Raw genomic sequence first — 16,068 nt, forward strand, 5'->3', positions numbered from 1 at the left:
AATACAATGATATTTCTTCTCTTATTCGTTGTCTATCTTCAGAATTATAAACAATATTGTTGAATTTCATATATTTGGAAAAAGCCTTTTAGAACTAAATCACATTCGCAAAATTTTTTCTATGATTGACCAAGCAGCCTTACAAATCCACATCATGTCATGTGGACTTATTACTTGGCATCGCAAATTGAGTTTTTAAATTTCTTCCTTTGTTAAGCGGTCTGTGTCGAGACGATAAAAATAAAAGATCTTATAGCTCGTACTGATATACCTCAGAAATCTTTTCGTCTCTTTGTATTACAAAAACTTCTTAGCCGTGTTTGCTTAAATATCCTCTCCACCTTTCTGTAGAAGCTTTGCATTTCTTGAATTACATTTTTTTATTGTGTGAGCTTCTAGTAGCTTATAAAAAAAGATTACTTCAGTCTCTTACTTAAACCAATGAAATTTGGACGGTTTGGGTAGAAAACCTTCCTCAAGAAAATGGGGTTAAATTGAGATACATATAATAGATGGAGAAAATTACATAAACATTTAGTAAAAGGAAGGACCTGCTTTTGTAAATTCTACACACTCTTTTTCTTTCCAGAATGTGGGGGTAAATGCTTCATTAGACTTGAAGAAGGGTTTATTCTTCTCTCCTTGGCACCGATCCAAGAAGAAGGGTTATGTGAGAGCTTCGGATAATTTCTCGTTGGATCGAACCGTACGTAGGCTATATAGATCTCAAATCAAATCATTGACACGAAACCGATTTTGCGCCCGCCCTAATGGAATCGCCTGCAACTGCGTCTCATTCGGTACGCATTTCAATTTCTCCGATGCTTGTCGTTGTTGATTGCTTGAGAATCGATAAGAATGTGGGTTTAGTTGGAGTATTGTTTGAAAGTTGTATATCCTCCCCCAACGCTGGAGTGTTGATTATTCTCTTTGATGAAGTAATATTTTTGTTGTGTTGTGATTGCAGCCGAGTGTATCTGTTCTCTTAGATGCTCTTGAGCAGTCTGTATCTACGCCCAGTATTGCAAATGGTCTTTCACAGCGTCTGTTACGCTCGTTGCAGCTTTCAAATGAGAATAAACTCTCTTTCAAGGCCTTGAATGGACCCTGTCGTGTGCTCAGGTTGGCTTGCACCCAAGCCAGGGAAAGTAGGAAGTCTCTGTGTGTTGACCCTTTACTAGAAAGTAGTGACGACAGTGGAGTTCTAGTTGATTCACCTCATAACAAGTCTCATTCAGAGGATTGTTCGTTTGAATGCGTGGAAACATGCATTGGGATTTTCTCAGAGTTTTTCTCCTCAACAGATGATGCAAAAGTATATGTTTTGCGGAGCTCTGTTTGTGTTGATTGCCTTTTTGAGCTCTTTTGGGAGAAGGCCGTTAGGAACAATGTGATGAAGCACATTATTGATCTCATGAAGGTAGTATTTCTTTTCAAACTACTACTTGTAACTCTTTACTATACTTCTATTGATCTTTTAGCCTCTTAAGAAGCATAAAGAAAGATTTTCTTTTCCAAATTTTCAGATCACGCCTTTGTGCGACGAAGACAAAACAGCAAAATTACAAGTGTGTTCCAAATATCTAGAAACATTCACTCAAGTGAAGGAAAGAGAAAATGATTTTGTTGACTTATCTGTTGATCTATTGGCCGGTATGAGGGACTTGATTCAAACTGACTCGAGGGTATGACCCTAAGTTTTTTACTTAGTGCTTGTAACGTTTGTTGGACATCATCTTTATTTTGTCTTCTATTGTTTCTCCCTTCAGTATTACCAAGCCCTATTTCGTGACGGGGAGTGTTTCTTACACATCGTGTCTCTGTTAAATGGTAATTTCGATGAAGCAAATGGAGAGAAGTTGGTGTTAAATGTCCTCCAAACTCTAACTTCTCTGCTTGCAAATAACGACGCCTCAAAGGTGACTCTTCTGCTCTTTTTCTTTTCACTACAATAAGGGTCATTTAAAAAACGCTTCTTCACTTATCACCTTAGGATGCGAAAAATAACATGGGTTGATTTTTCTAGCATATTTAGCAACATTAAAATGTTTATTCTGTAAGACTTCCTCATTTTCATGTTAGCAAATTACAAACATCGGACCTCTTTGTAGATAAGGCTTTTCTCTGGATGACATGTGAATTTAGCTTAACTTGATTTGGGACTCGAGTAGTGGTGAAAGAAATCCAAGAAAACTTGGATCTAAACTAGTAATATAGTAGAACAAAAGACCAGATGGGTATTCTACCGTTTAGGAAATCTTTCTGAGTTAAGTTGGACCCAAAGATTACTTGCAGTCTTGCACTAGTATAATTTGTTTTTGGCACTGCTTCCTGTTGTTGCCTTCAGTTTGCTTTCAAAGCCCTTGCTGGCAAGGGTTATCAGACACTGCAAAGCTTATTGTTGGATTTCTTCCAATGGCAACCTACCCAAAGACTCCTAGATGCTCTACTTGACATGCTTGTTGATGGCAAATTTGATGATAAAGGCAGTGCTCTTATAAAGGTGATGATGCAGTTATTATTACTTTGCTACTTAAATGGTCTCTTTTTAATTCACTCCTAATTAATGGCGGCTAACTCTACTGCCCTGTTTCCAATTTTTTTCCCTATTCAGAATGAAGATGTTATCATACTTTACTTAAATGTACTTCAGAAGGTTGGTGCTATTCATGTTACTTGGATTTTTCTTCTCCTAAATTCTGGTTGTGGGATATATCTTTACTGTGGATGTTTATAATTTGGCAGAGCAGCGAGTCTTTGCAGTGTTATGGGCTAAATTTGTTTCAACAACTCCTTAGGGATTCCATATCAAATCGTGCTTCATGTGTTCGGGCAGGAATGCTCAACCTTCTTCTCGATTGGTTCTCTCTGGAAGATGCTGAGAGTGTTATCTTGAAAATAACACAGCTAACTCGGACAATTGGTGGCCACAGTATTTCTGGGAAGGATATTCGTAAGATCTTTGCCCTTCTCCGGAGTGAAAGAGTGGGTAACCAACAGAAATACCGCTCACTGTTATTGGCTTGTTTGTTGTCAATGCTGAATGAGAAAGGACCAACAGGCTTTTTTGACATGAATGGGGTTGATTCTGTAAGTGCTTTTCCCTCTGCGAAAGTTTATATGCATAAAATCTGCGTGTTTTCGTACTGCTACAATTTATTTTAGCTTTTCTCGGTGCAATCTGTTTTCAGTGTTTAGTGAACGGTGCTATAACAGTATTTGAACATACCGCAAGTTTAATTGGTTAAAGTTTAGACATCGTGGGGGCTATGTGAAGTTGAAAGATTTTGAATTTGAAACCAAGAAGTGGTGATAATCTGTCGGAATATTCATTTTTAAGTATTGCAATTTTGTTGGTGAGTAGACAAACTCTTGCTATTTCTTATTCTTACGTCTTACCGTTTTTGTAAATTATTTCCGTCTGCAGGGCATTGTGATCAAAACACCTGTTCAGTGGCCTGTCAATAAGGGGTTTTCCTTTTGCTGTTGGCTTAGGGTAGAAAGCTTTCGTGGAGATGGAAAAATGGGTATCTTCAGTTTTATGTCAAAAAATGGGAAGGGCTGCTTTGCCGCTGTTGGGAACGATGGATTGTCTTATGTTGTAAGACAAATGACATGACTTTTCTGTTTCTTTTTCTTCACTATTTCTAATTTCTTATGACTCGCCCTAATACAAGTTTCTTCTTCCTTTTCAGTCACTGAATCTGAAACGGCAATGTGTAAATGTGCACACCAATTTGGTCAGTAAGAAGTGGCATTTTATTTGTGTTTCCCACAGTATTGGAAGAGCTTTCTGGGGTGGTAGCCTCCTGAGGTGTTATGTTGATGGGGAGCTCGTGTCATCTGAAAGATGCAGGTGATTCAAGATATATATATATATATATTTTTTTTTTGGTACCAATTTGATTAAAGGCTCGTTTTAACATCGTTAGAAATATTGACCAGTCACATTGAGTATGTTTGGGGTGCTCTATTTTTATTTGTACAGTTCTTGATTTCGTCATCTTTGTTTCAGCTATCCAAAAGTTACCGATGTACTTACCAGTTGCTTCATTGGTACAAGTATCACGTTGCCACATATCCAAGATAACGAAGGCCTGGAATCCATCCGAGACGTGTTCCCATTTTTTGGCCAGATCGGTCCCATTTACTTGTTTAATGATGCCTTGTCTTCGGATCAAGTTCAGGCCATCTATTCGCTAGGACCAAGCTATATGTATGCATTCTTAGAGAATGAGATGACTGGTCCCTTTTCTGATAATCCATTTCCTAGTGCTATCCTGGATGGAAAAGATGGGCTTGCACCTAAGGTTTCCTTTGGACTCAATGCACAGGTCATACACCTCTTCAAGTACTTCTTTTCTATCCAATTATGCCAATTTTAATAAGAAATTTCTATTTCCAATGTAATAAAAAACTTTCATTCTCTACTTCTAGGCGAGTGATGGTAGGAGATTGTTTAATGTCTCTCGGGTGTCAGATCATTTGCAAGATAGGCTCGTATTTGAGGCTGATATTATGGTTGGCACTCAGCTATGTTCGCGACGCTTGCTCCAGCAGATAATTTACTGTGTCGGAGGGATATCTGTTTTTTTCCCTTTGATTACACAAACTGATAGATGTGAAAGTGAAGCACTTCAAGAGGAAGCTTCATCAATGCCTGCTCCAGAAGAGCGTATGACAGCAGAAGTTATTGAACTTATTGCTTCTGTCTTGGATGAAAATCCAGGAAATCAGCAACAGATGCATCTTCTCTCTGGATTCCCAATACTAGGATTTTTGTTACAGTCTATTCAACCGAAGCAACTCAATCTGGAAACACTTTCATCCATGAAACACCTATTCAATGTTATTTCAAGCTCTGGTACGTGTTGTGAGTGCATCATTTTGATTTTCTGCAGCTAGTTTGCATCACTTCTGATACTATATATTGCAGTTGTTTTTACATGAAGTAGAAATATATTTCTAATTATGTTTGGGATTTTTCTGACATTCTAATGGCTATTCTTCACATACTGTTCTCTGAATCTTGCACCTTTAGTCAGATTCTTACCTTTTCGCTAATTCAGTATTAAAGTTGTTTATAAATCAGGGGCTGGTCAATTTTAAACTTCTAGTTATATTTTTCTATCTCTATCCAGGGTTTGCTGAGCAGCTTGTGGAGGATGCCATATCAAGCATTTTCCTTAATCCTCACATTTGGATCCGTGCAACCTATAATGTGCAGCGTGAACTTTACATGTTTCTCATTCAACAGCTGGATAATGATCCGCGACTTCTGGGAAGCCTTTGTCGACTCCCAAGAGTTATTGACATAGTATGGAACTTTTACTGGGAATCTGAGAGATACCGTTCTGCTAAAGGAAGCAAGCCTCTTTTGCAACCAGCAAGAACTATTGCAGAAAGACCAAGTAGGGACGAAATTCATAAAATTCGTCTCCTTTTACTGAGCCTAGGTGAAATGAGCCTAAGGCATGTCATCCACTATAAATTTCACTTTTTTCAGTCATCTATAAAATACATGATATGAAAAACTTTTGAAACTATAAGTCTTTGCTCTCAGTTTTATTCCGACTTTTCATCCGTATTTCAGGCAGAACATCACATCAGGGGATGTAAAAGCTTTGATAGCATTTTTTGAGACATGTCAGGATGTAGCATGCATCGAAGATGTTCTGCATATGGTTATCCGTGCAATTTCTCAAACATCAGTCCTTGCTTCTTTTCTTGAACAAGTCAATCTTATTGGTGGATGCCACATTTTCGTCAATCTTCTTCAGAGGTAAGTTTTTTTTTATCCTATCGGTTTTCATATATGTCGTGGTTGGTTAGTACATGTGATTTCAATTTCCAAATATACATGAATCTTGAAAATATGGGTGGGTCTGCTGTTTTCTGCAAAGCCGTCGTTGTTTTCATGCTACCGAACTTTTAAGGGGCTTTGTTGGACATCAATGGACTGATTCAGTTGAAATATATAGTTTATTTGCAGCGATAGATGCTCCTCTGTTATGCATGTTAACAGATTGTAAAACTGACAAGAACCTCAATCATTTGATAGAGCAAAGGCTCAAACATCATCTGTTCATGTTTCTGTTTTGTTTTGAACACGTACTTGCTAACCGTCAAAGTATTGTTGAAATTATGGGGGATGGTGAATTAAAGTGTAGACTACTGTAAGCCCTAAAACCCTTTCATAACAAAAGATCCTCCTTAAATTTATTGAGGTGGTCTGTTTCTGCTGGAGTCTTGGATAAAGATAAGTTTTTCTGTTTGCATCTGCGTCTTTCTTGTAAAGGAAACATGTGGTACTGATTTGACAGTTGCATGCCTTCTTGTAAATTAAACCAATGGTATTGAGTCAATAGTTGCATAGAAAAATCAGTAGACTTTCGTAGCTAAAGCAATGTTTGTCCATGGTCTGCGCTGAGCATAACTAATAATTTTGGCTTTAGACTAGATCAGGGAGAAAATTTTCCTCTATTTATTGAGGCATACAAAATCTTGCTCATCTATCTCCACATTTGGGGTTTGGCAGGGATTACGAGCCTATAAGGTTACTCAGCTTGCAGTTCCTTGGAAGGCTTCTCTATGATGTACCTTCAGAGAAAAAAGGACCAAGGTTTTTCACTCTTCCCGTTGGAAGAACTAAATTTCTTTCACAAGGGCATAAGAAAATTGGTGGTAGAACGCAACCAATATTTGTTGCCATGTCAGATAGACTGTTCCAATATCCTCAGACAGATAACTTGCGTGCAACCTTGTTCGATGTTCTTCTTGGTGGTGCCAGCCCCAAACAGGTATCAGTTCAAGAGTGCTAATTTTAATCATGAGTGCTGATTTTAATCATTTTTCCTACTCAATTTTGTGTTCTACAAACTTTCTTATGTATTTTGATGGAAATCATTGGGAGATTTTTTTTTTTCCTTGTAGGTTCTACAGAAATACAACCAAGTTGATAAGCAGAGAAGCAAAGCAAGCAACTCTCACTTCTTTCTTCCACAAATTTTTGTTTTTATTTTCAAATTCCTGTCCGGCTGCAAGGATGGATCAGCGCGAATAAAAATAATCAGTGACATTCTGGATCTTCTTGATTCAAATCCTATGAATGTTGAAGCTTTGATGGTATATACACCAATGACTGAAAATTTCAGATATGCAAGTGTTAAAACGCCACTAAAAATACAAAACGGTATGTGTAGGAATTTGGATGGAGTGCATGGCTATCAGCGTCCGTGACACTTGATGTGATAAAGGACTACAGATCTGAGCTGCTAAATCACGATGACTTGGCATTAAATGAGCAACACTTTGTCAGGGGTCTCTTTTGTGTCGTTCTCTGCCACTATATCTTATCTGTGAAGGGAGGCTGGCAGCAGTTGGAGGAAACTGTGAATTTCATACTCTTGCATTGTGAGCATGTAGGTTAATCAAAACTGATTTTCTTTCTTATACCTTAGAAAAAGATTGTTGTTGATCTTTGCTTATTCTATTTCGTCACAGAATGATGCACCATACCGGTCTTTTCTCCGTGACCTCTATGAAGACTTGATTCAGCGGTTGGTGGAACTCTCATCTGAAGATAATATTTTCCTTTCGCACCCATGTCGCGACAATGTGCTGTACCTCTTGCGGCTCGTTGATGAGATGCTTGTTCGTGAATTTGGCAGTAGGCTCCTGGTATGACCAACCTACTTTTGGTTTTTCATTCCTATCATGCAGTTGATTTTTGAACTAAGTGTTACTAAATCATGTCTTGGTCGGTATTTTCACGTTCTCCCGTATTGTTAGACCAGGTTGTGCTTTAGATCTTTTGATGAACATTAGATTATCTATAGTAACGATCCTTTCATTCATTCATTACCTTACCCGCGATGAATAATAAGCCAGGGTAGTGAAGGTATTTAGTTAAATTCAGTGACACATCTTGGATTAAATTAAGCTCACTTGAATCTTTTTAAACCCAAATAACTTCATTATTTAAGGTCAAAATCAAATTAACAAATGGTTTGATCCAGTTTTCTGTTCCTGTTAAAAGCGTATCTGTGCTTTACTTTATCTATAGGAACTTTAATGTCAAATGTATTCCTTGCAGTTTCCGGCAAATAGTGCTGATTTTTCAGAGGATTTATTACAACTTGCAAACCGTGAGGACCACAGTTTGGGTTTAGATGAGAATTTCCAACGACTGTTGACGGAAGAAACCTCTAGGTATGTTCTTTCTGGATTTCAAATGTATAAATTGGTGACAAGATATGCCTTCAATTCCTATGTTGCTAACTTTACACCCACTGAAACCAATTATAGGATACATGTAGTTGTAGCGTAACTTTTAGCCCATGATTTTGTTGTAGAGAAACATAACTGCCTTCCGATCAAAACAATAACATATTAACATGGGAGTTTGGGTAAATCAGGATAGTGATTTACTATTTAAAAGAAAGCCTATTACTTAAATTCTCTCTTCACTGCTCTTAGTAGTTTTTTTTCTTCATTTTCTAATATTTGTTTTTTCATTATATGTGAAGCTGTTTTAAAAGCTTTTCAGTGACTGATCCCTAGTATTTGCTCTCTTGCTTGCCATCTTTGGTGATGATGTTATTTTCCTCGTTCATTTTCCAGAAACACAGAAAGTCAGCACTCTTGCACCACAATAACTGAACTAATGACCAATGAAAGATGGTGGAATCTGTATGACAATTTGTGGAGAATAATATGTGATATTAATGGAAGGGGTCCGATGAAGATGTCCCCCAAATCTTTAGCTACTGGTCCTTCTATTGGTCAAAGAGCGAGAGGATTAGTAGAGTCATTAAATGTTCCAGCTGCTGAAATGGCCGCAGTTGTTGTTTCAGGAGGAATAGGCAATGCATTAAGTGGAAAAATTAACAAAAACGTTGATAAAGCTATGCTCCTACGAAGTGAGAAATGCCCACGAATCGTGTTTAGGCTTGTCACCCTTTATCTGTGCATGTCGTCGCTGGAAAAAGCCACTAGATGTGTGCAGCAGGTGACCTCACTCTTGCCTTCCTTTTTATCTGCCGATGATGAACAAAGCAAGAGCAGATTGCATCTCTTTATTGGCTGTTTACTTTATGTAAGATCTCAATATGGAAAGCTAGATGATGGTGCTCGTTTTCATGTAATATCGCACCTGATACGTGAAACTGTAAGTTGTGGAAAGTCCATCCTGGCCACCAGTGGTATGAGTAAGGATGACAGTTCTGAATCTGGTGGAATCTTCAAAGAAGTGGGTTCTATCCAGAATCTTATCCACAAAGACCGTGTGCTTGCTGCAGTCACTGATGAAACGACATACATGAAAACATTACTATCTGATCGTACTCGTAAAGTGAAAGCCCTCGGTGAAAGGAATAATGAAGCATCATCTTTGGAATCCAACAGCAAGAAACCTTTTGATGATGAGCTGCAAAGCGGTTTAAAAACTGTTCTTACATGGGATGAAAATAGACGAGTTGCAGTGCAATTAAGCCATGAAGAGCAACAGCAAAACGTTACTGAGAAATGGATTCACATGCTGCGATCTTTGATGGATGAAAGAGGTCCTTGGTCTGCAACTCCTTTTCCTAATAACATTGTAAATCACTGGAAACTCGACAGGACAGAAGATTCTTGGAGGCGTAGACCAAAGTTGAGAAGGAATTATCATTTTGATGAAAGGCTGTGCCATCCACCTTCTACTTCCACTGCCACCGAAAATGAGACCACAAACGTTATCAATGAAAGCAAGTCTGGTGTGATACATTTACCTGAACAGATGAAGAGATTTTTGCTGAAAGGCATTCGCAGGATAACCGATGAGGGTGGCTCAGAATCTTGTGAGAACGACAATAGTCAAAGTGAGCAAAATTTATTGGATACGTCTGCAGAAATCCAGTTCTCTGAGCTTGTGAGAAGCAGTAGTGATCTCAAGGATGTTGTACAAGAGAAAGTAGATGCCTCTTCTTTAGAAGTTGAAACCAGCGAGGTGCATATTTCGCAGATTTTGGAGTAGACAATACAGTGTCTATATATAACATGCTTTTCGTTTTATATTTTTCTCAGGTTTTGACATCAGTTCCTTGTGTTCTTATAACTCCCAAGAGGAAACTGGCTGGTTGTTTGGCAGTTATGAAAAATGTTTTGCATTTCTCTGGGGAGTTTTTGGTGGAAGGAACTGGTGGATCATCTGTCTTCAAGAACTTTAGCACTGCAAAGGGTGGTGATGTAACAAAAACTGACAGTAAACAGAACCTTGTTAAATGGTCTTCACCTTATGAGAGGGAGACATCCTTAGATTTAGAATCTGAAAAAAATAATCAGAAACCGCTAAAAAAGTTTAAGCGTCATAGAAGATGGAAAATAGGGAAGGTAACAAACATCAAACTAATTTGCCATTTCGTGCATCAGTGTCCGCGTATTTGATAGTGTTTTCATGGATGTCTGTTGATAGGTGAAAAGTGTTCATTGGACGAGATATTTGCTTCAATACACAGCTGTGGTAATTTTCTTCCAGGAATCGGTGCCCCCAGTTTTTCTTAATTTTGCATCGCCAAAGAATGCAAAGGAGGTCGGAATGTTGATAGTTTCTACCAGGAATGAATTTCTGTTTCCGAAGAGTGTTCCTAGGGACAGGACAGCAGTGATTTCCTTTGTTGACAGACGTGTAGCTATGGAGATGGCAGAAGCAGCCAGAGACAGATGGAGAAGGAGAGAGATTACAAACTTTGAATACTTGATGATTCTCAACACCCTTGCAGGCAGATCCTATAATGATTTGACTCAGTATCCTGTTTTCCCTTGGGTGGTGGCTGACTATTCATCTGAGACTCTTGATTTTAGTAAAGCATCTACCTTTCGTGATCTTTCTAAACCGGTTGGAGCTTTAGATTCAAGAAGATTTGAGGTTAGTATAAAGCACTGACATGTATTTAGTTTCTGATATTAATGGCATGAATTTAATAATGCAAAATGATTTATTGTTGTGCCAGGTTTTTGAGGACAGATACCACAGCTTCTCTGATCCTGATATACCTAGGTATACAGTGAAGAATGTTTTCTCTACTAAAGAGACTTTTTCCCTTGCACCTTAGTAATTTTGTTAATGACTTAATGCAGTTTCTATTACGGGTCCCATTATTCAAGTATGGGAAGTGTGTTGTATTATCTTTTGAGGTTAGAGCCATTTACATCCCTCCATCGTAGTCTGCAGGTACTTGCGTCCAACTTTAACAATTAGCAGATTTCTGGAGTGTATAATGAAAAATGCTGTATACGGACATATCACATAACAGTTCTGTTTGTGGCCAGGGTGGTAAATTTGATCACGCAGATCGTCTTTTTCAAAGTATTGAGGGGACATATCGAAATTGCCTGTCAAATACAAGCGATGTAAAAGAATTGATCCCTGAGTTCTTCTACATGCCTGAATTTCTGGTGAATTCTAACTCCTACCACCTTGGAGTGAAACAAGACGGTGAACCTCTCGGAGATATTTGTCTACCTCCTTGGGCTAAGGTATGCTTCTCACACGCATTATATACAGGGTAATCTAATGGGGCGCTGAATTAGTTTGTGGAGTTTGGTGGGACAACTGAGTATGTTGTATATATATTAAGAGTACTGTTGTGGTATGGAAAACATGTTCATGAGGTGTGTTTGGTCCTTATTGAAGAAGACCACCTATAGAACTATGATTATGTGGAGATTAGCGCGGAGTAGTAACAAACTAAACTTGAAACTTTCTTTTGGTAGTGTGGGGGCGCTAAGGATTGTATTGACAGTTTGTTTTGATTTGTTTTCTAGACATCCCGAATGTACAGTTGTTTAATCTCCTTGAGAACTTCATAGCCAATTATATATGCAGGGTTCTCCAGAGATGTTTATTGCTCGCAATAGAGAAGCCTTAGAGAGCGAGTATGTTAGCTCACATCTCCATGAATGGATTGATTTGATATTTGGACACAAACAGCGTGGCAAACCAGCTGTGGAGGTACCCCGATTAATTTTCTCAGACTAGCTTTATTTATTGCTCGGTACTGGTGGTACTTCATATTTCATAAGCTCGCGTATTCTCTGTTGTAGCCTCTTATTCGGTTCTTATTAAAAATTAAATACTCCTTAACTGCAGGCAGCAAATATCTTTTATTACCTTACATATGAAGGTGCCGTTGACGTAGAAAATATGGAAGACGAACTGCAAATATCAGCAGTTGAAGATCAGATTGCTAATTTTGGTCAAACTCCAATCCAGATCTTCCGGAAGAAACATCCGAGAAGAGGGCCGCCTATTCCAATTGCACATCCGTTGTACTTTGCTCCTGCGTCCATCAATTTGACTTCCATTCTTCCCGCTACGACTAACCCCCCATCATCAGTTCTATATGTCGGTGTTCTAGATTCAAATATAGTTCTTGTCAACCAGGGTCTCACTTTGTCAGTCAAGATTTGGTTGACAACTCAACTACATTCTGGCGGAAATTTTACTTTCTCTAGCTCTCAGGTATGTTGTCCATTATCTTTTTGGATTCCATTAATTCAATATTACATTGTACGACATTAGCTGAGGCCTCTTTTACTGCAGGATCCATACTTCGGAGTTGGTTCTGATGTTCTCTCTCCCCGCAACATTGGAAGTCCCCTTGCAGACAATGTTGAACTTGGATCACAATGCTTTGCCACAATGCAAACCCCACAGGAAAACTTTCTGGTTTCATGTGGGAACTGGGAGAACAGTTTTCATGTCATATCCTTGACTGATGGACGGGTAGTCCAGAGCATCCGACATCATAAAGACGTCGTAAGCTGTGTTGCAGGTATGCTATTTGTCCTCTGCTTCCTTTGCCTGGTTAATGATATGAGGCTCTAGGATAGGTTTTCCTTAATGTTCGAGAAAGTATTCCAATCTGGAATTATGGCAAAGAATAACAACATTATTTTGACTCGGAAAATCACTCAATCCCACAAGCTAGGTGCTTCATTCAAATATAGTTTTCGTTGGCGACGTCTAGCATTTCATTTTTTGCTAAAGCTACTCATGCCTTACTGGTTATATCATTAATACTGCAGTGACTGCTGATTCAAGCATTCTTGCAACTGGTAGCTATGATACGACTGTGATGGTGTGGGACATTCTCCGCATGAAAACACCTGAAAAGAGGGTGAAAAATATGCACGCAGAAGCACTGCGGAGAGATATCGTCCTCGCGGATGCTCCTTCTCATATTCTTTGTGGTCATGACGATATAATAACATGCTTATATGTCAGCACTGATCTTGACATAGTCATCAGTGGGTCAAAAGATGGAACCTGTGTTTTCCACACATTGCGAGAAGGAAGATACATAAGATCCTTAAAACATCCTTCAGGCAGCGCAGTTTCGAAGCTTGCTGCATCGCACCATGGACGGATTGTTCTGTACGGTGACGATGATCTTAGTCTGCACCTCTACTCCATTAACGGAAAACATCTCGCCAGCTCCGAGTCAAATGGACGTATCAATTGTCTTGAACTTAGTAAGTGTGGAGAGTTTTTGGTTACTGCCGGAGACCAAGGACAAATAGTTGTTCGGTCTATGAACACCCTTGAAGTAGTAAGAAGGTATAGCGGAGCCGGGAAAATAATCACCTCTTTGACTGTAACTCAAGAAGAGTGTTTCTTAGCAGGGACAAAAGATGGAGCCCTTCTTGTTTATTCAATCGAGAATCCTCAGCATCGGAAACCAAACCCAATCTGGAGCATAAAATCCTGAAGAAGAACTTGATCGCACGGCAATGATATGTTCCGTGTGTAAATCTGTGTCCCATGATTCCATTGGTTCTCGATTCGTGGCTTATCTTGTAGACCGCAGAGGGACTTTACAAACTTTTTACAGCCTTGTAAATGTGCCATATATCTCATTTTAATAGATTAAAGATGCATAGACAATAGAGAGGTGTTGATTGATGTAACAGTACCATATATGCCTTTGGTGCGTTTAAAGAGGTAATACGATTTGCATGCATGCTCGGGGATTAAAGTAAGAATCTATACCTCTTTCCCATTGCCATTGCGTTGAAAACTGTCTTTATGTAATCACCCTAGATTTGTATGGTCTTTCATCCTTCAAACATCCGTCAATTGTTTTCGGCATTTCAAACTCTTTATCGTCTTATATTACAAAAACCCTCCGAAGCTTTTCAATAACATAATAAATCATCCAAATTACTAAAGATGGCAAACAGGTTTATCTGTCCCATACCGCAGCGGATTCTTCTTCAAGCAGATCTGACCCGCACGGGCTGTAGTCTCGGAATGACTAACCCAATCACGTACTGCAATACTAGTATGCCTTTGCGGGTCAGTCCGCGGAACGTCCAATATACTGTTGCCTGCACCATCCTTACTATATGATCATTCGAATCATGATCAATCAACAATAATTAACATAAGACAAACATTAGAACAATACAATGACATAGAACACATAGCAAACAACATAAGACAATCACAATCACATATTACACAATGAATTATCAATACGCAAACATAACATGCAATAAGACAATGAACAAACCGAACCTGTCTCCAGAACAAGGCAATAAGGCCGACTCTTCCAATTAAAAGTAAATTTCAATCCTTTTTCTTAAATGAGTGAACATGCAATTAAAAGTAGATCTACTGAAAAGTAAAGAAAGAACATGAGATTTGTACATGATTTTGTTGCATGCAAGTAGATCAAAGAAAGAGAAGAGAGGAAGATTCTGTCGGTGGAAGTCGCCAGCACCTTTTCCATGGGTTCTTTCCGTGAAACTCCTCTACTACAGAACTTCTGACAATGTGAAAACCGAAACACCGTTGGAGCTCGAATCATCGTGAAGGACCCTAAAACGGGAGGATCACTTTAGCCGGATGTTGGATATGAACCGAGAAGGCAAACAACACTTCTGGAACTGAGATGGATTGAAAGGATCGTCAAGAGATGCGCAATGACTCTTGATATACCCACGATCTAAGGCTAACCACCAAAGAAAGAATGAATGTGTTGGCTAACCACCAAACAACACACAAAGATGAATTGGCTGACCACCACATAAACAAGCTGGTTCACACCAATGAACTAGTTAAAAAAACTCTCTATCTCACTGAGAGAAGAAATAAAAATAAACTCAAACTTAGACTGCCTTTATTCATAGAATGAGACTACATATTTATAATGTTTGTAGTCAAAGACTAATAAATAAATGACACGGAAAATAATGCATAGAAAATACAAATTTGACCAGATCTGAACTAATGAGTCAAAAACTCAGTCTTCCATGCAGATTGGTCAAAGATGTCTCTTCAGATAATGTCCAGGTTCATCCGAACCACATGGATGCATGGGGTAAAGATAAGGACGCTTGCGGGACTGTCCGGATGGTCCGCCGGATGAGAATGCATGTCCGTCTTCGGTTTCTTCACGACCCAAGCTAAGTCTGGCTCGACCCAAGTCAAGTCTGGCATGATCCTTGTCAAGTCTGGCATGATCTTTCTCAAGTTTGGCATAATCATTTTCAAGTCTGGCATGATTTTTCTCAAGTCTGGCATGGTGAAAAACATGAACCTCGATTGAAATGTTCAGAACGTCCTAAACTCTATGCTGAGCTGGTTCCATGTAATTATCCGTGGACTGCAGCACATCACATCGTCGCTGGAATTCATCTATCTCTCGGGTCGAAGTCACAAGGTATCGTTTTCTTCTCACTTCCCTCTCGTTTTTTTCAGGTGAAACAAGAAATGAAGAAAGAAAAATATGGGTCCTAATAATCCCGCATGATCCGTTTCAGCCAATCCCGAAAAAACCCAGTCCTTATAATCTCGAAAAACCTGGTCAATTTGCGGGTCTAGAAAACTCTGGTCTAGTACCGTCTCGCTACAAACCTTTGCGAGCCACGTCTGGATCAAGGTGACTTTGCCATCTCTACAAACTACTATTACTCATAAACTTGTAAATATATTTTGATGTCAACCCCGAATAATCATATAAAAGTTATCAACTACCATTACAAACGTTGGGTTTAAAGCTGGTGCGGACAATCTGAACTCGA

The 16,068-nt window shown here is 38.9% G+C and overlaps 1 protein-coding gene across 2 annotated transcripts; it reads left to right on the forward strand.

Annotated features, from left to right (window-relative positions):
* Window positions 1-461: 461 nt before the first annotated feature.
* Window positions 462-14,513, forward strand: LOC103828858 (BEACH domain-containing protein B). 2 transcript variants are annotated; one of them, XM_009104500.3, is made up of 28 exons: window positions 462-800; window positions 968-1,420; window positions 1,527-1,685; window positions 1,770-1,919; window positions 2,348-2,503; window positions 2,615-2,656; window positions 2,746-3,090; window positions 3,428-3,601; window positions 3,696-3,856; window positions 4,016-4,334; window positions 4,438-4,864; window positions 5,142-5,472; window positions 5,594-5,782; window positions 6,539-6,800; window positions 6,934-7,125; window positions 7,203-7,421; window positions 7,504-7,680; window positions 8,096-8,211; window positions 8,623-9,988; window positions 10,066-10,371; window positions 10,454-10,906; window positions 10,992-11,038; window positions 11,119-11,212; window positions 11,311-11,517; window positions 11,867-11,992; window positions 12,131-12,502; window positions 12,584-12,815; window positions 13,069-14,513. In XM_009104500.3, exons 1-28 carry the CDS (start codon window positions 771-773, stop codon window positions 13,749-13,751), a joined length of 7,788 nt encoding a protein of 2,595 aa, XP_009102748.1. In that variant the 5' UTR covers window positions 462-770; the 3' UTR covers window positions 13,752-14,513. The 2 variants fall into 2 exon arrangements, with proteins under 2 accessions (XP_009102748.1, XP_009102750.1); XM_009104502.3 differs by lacking the exons at window positions 462-800; window positions 968-1,420; window positions 1,527-1,685 and having other exon boundaries at window positions 1,834-1,919; window positions 2,751-3,090.
* The last annotated feature ends 1,555 nt before the right edge of the window (window positions 14,514-16,068 follow it).

This window comes from Brassica rapa, chromosome A01, assembly GCF_000309985.2.
Source record: "Brassica rapa cultivar Chiifu-401-42 chromosome A01, CAAS_Brap_v3.01, whole genome shotgun sequence".
Classification (NCBI taxonomy): Eukaryota; Viridiplantae; Streptophyta; class Magnoliopsida; order Brassicales; family Brassicaceae; genus Brassica; species Brassica rapa.

What these genes read in the sequence shown, in the direction of transcription:
- LOC103828858 (XM_009104500.3), top strand. Translation starts at nt 771, where the DNA reads ATGGAATCGCCTGCAACTGCGTCTCATTCG. An exon ending in ACGATGGATTGTCTTATGTT is followed by an intron (nt 3,602 to 3,695) that starts GTAAGACAAATG and finishes CTTCCTTTTCAG; the next exon opens with TCACTGAATCTGAAACGGCA. An exon ending in TGAATGTTGAAGCTTTGATG is followed by an intron (nt 7,126 to 7,202) that starts GTATATACACCA and finishes CGGTATGTGTAG; the next exon opens with GAATTTGGATGGAGTGCATG.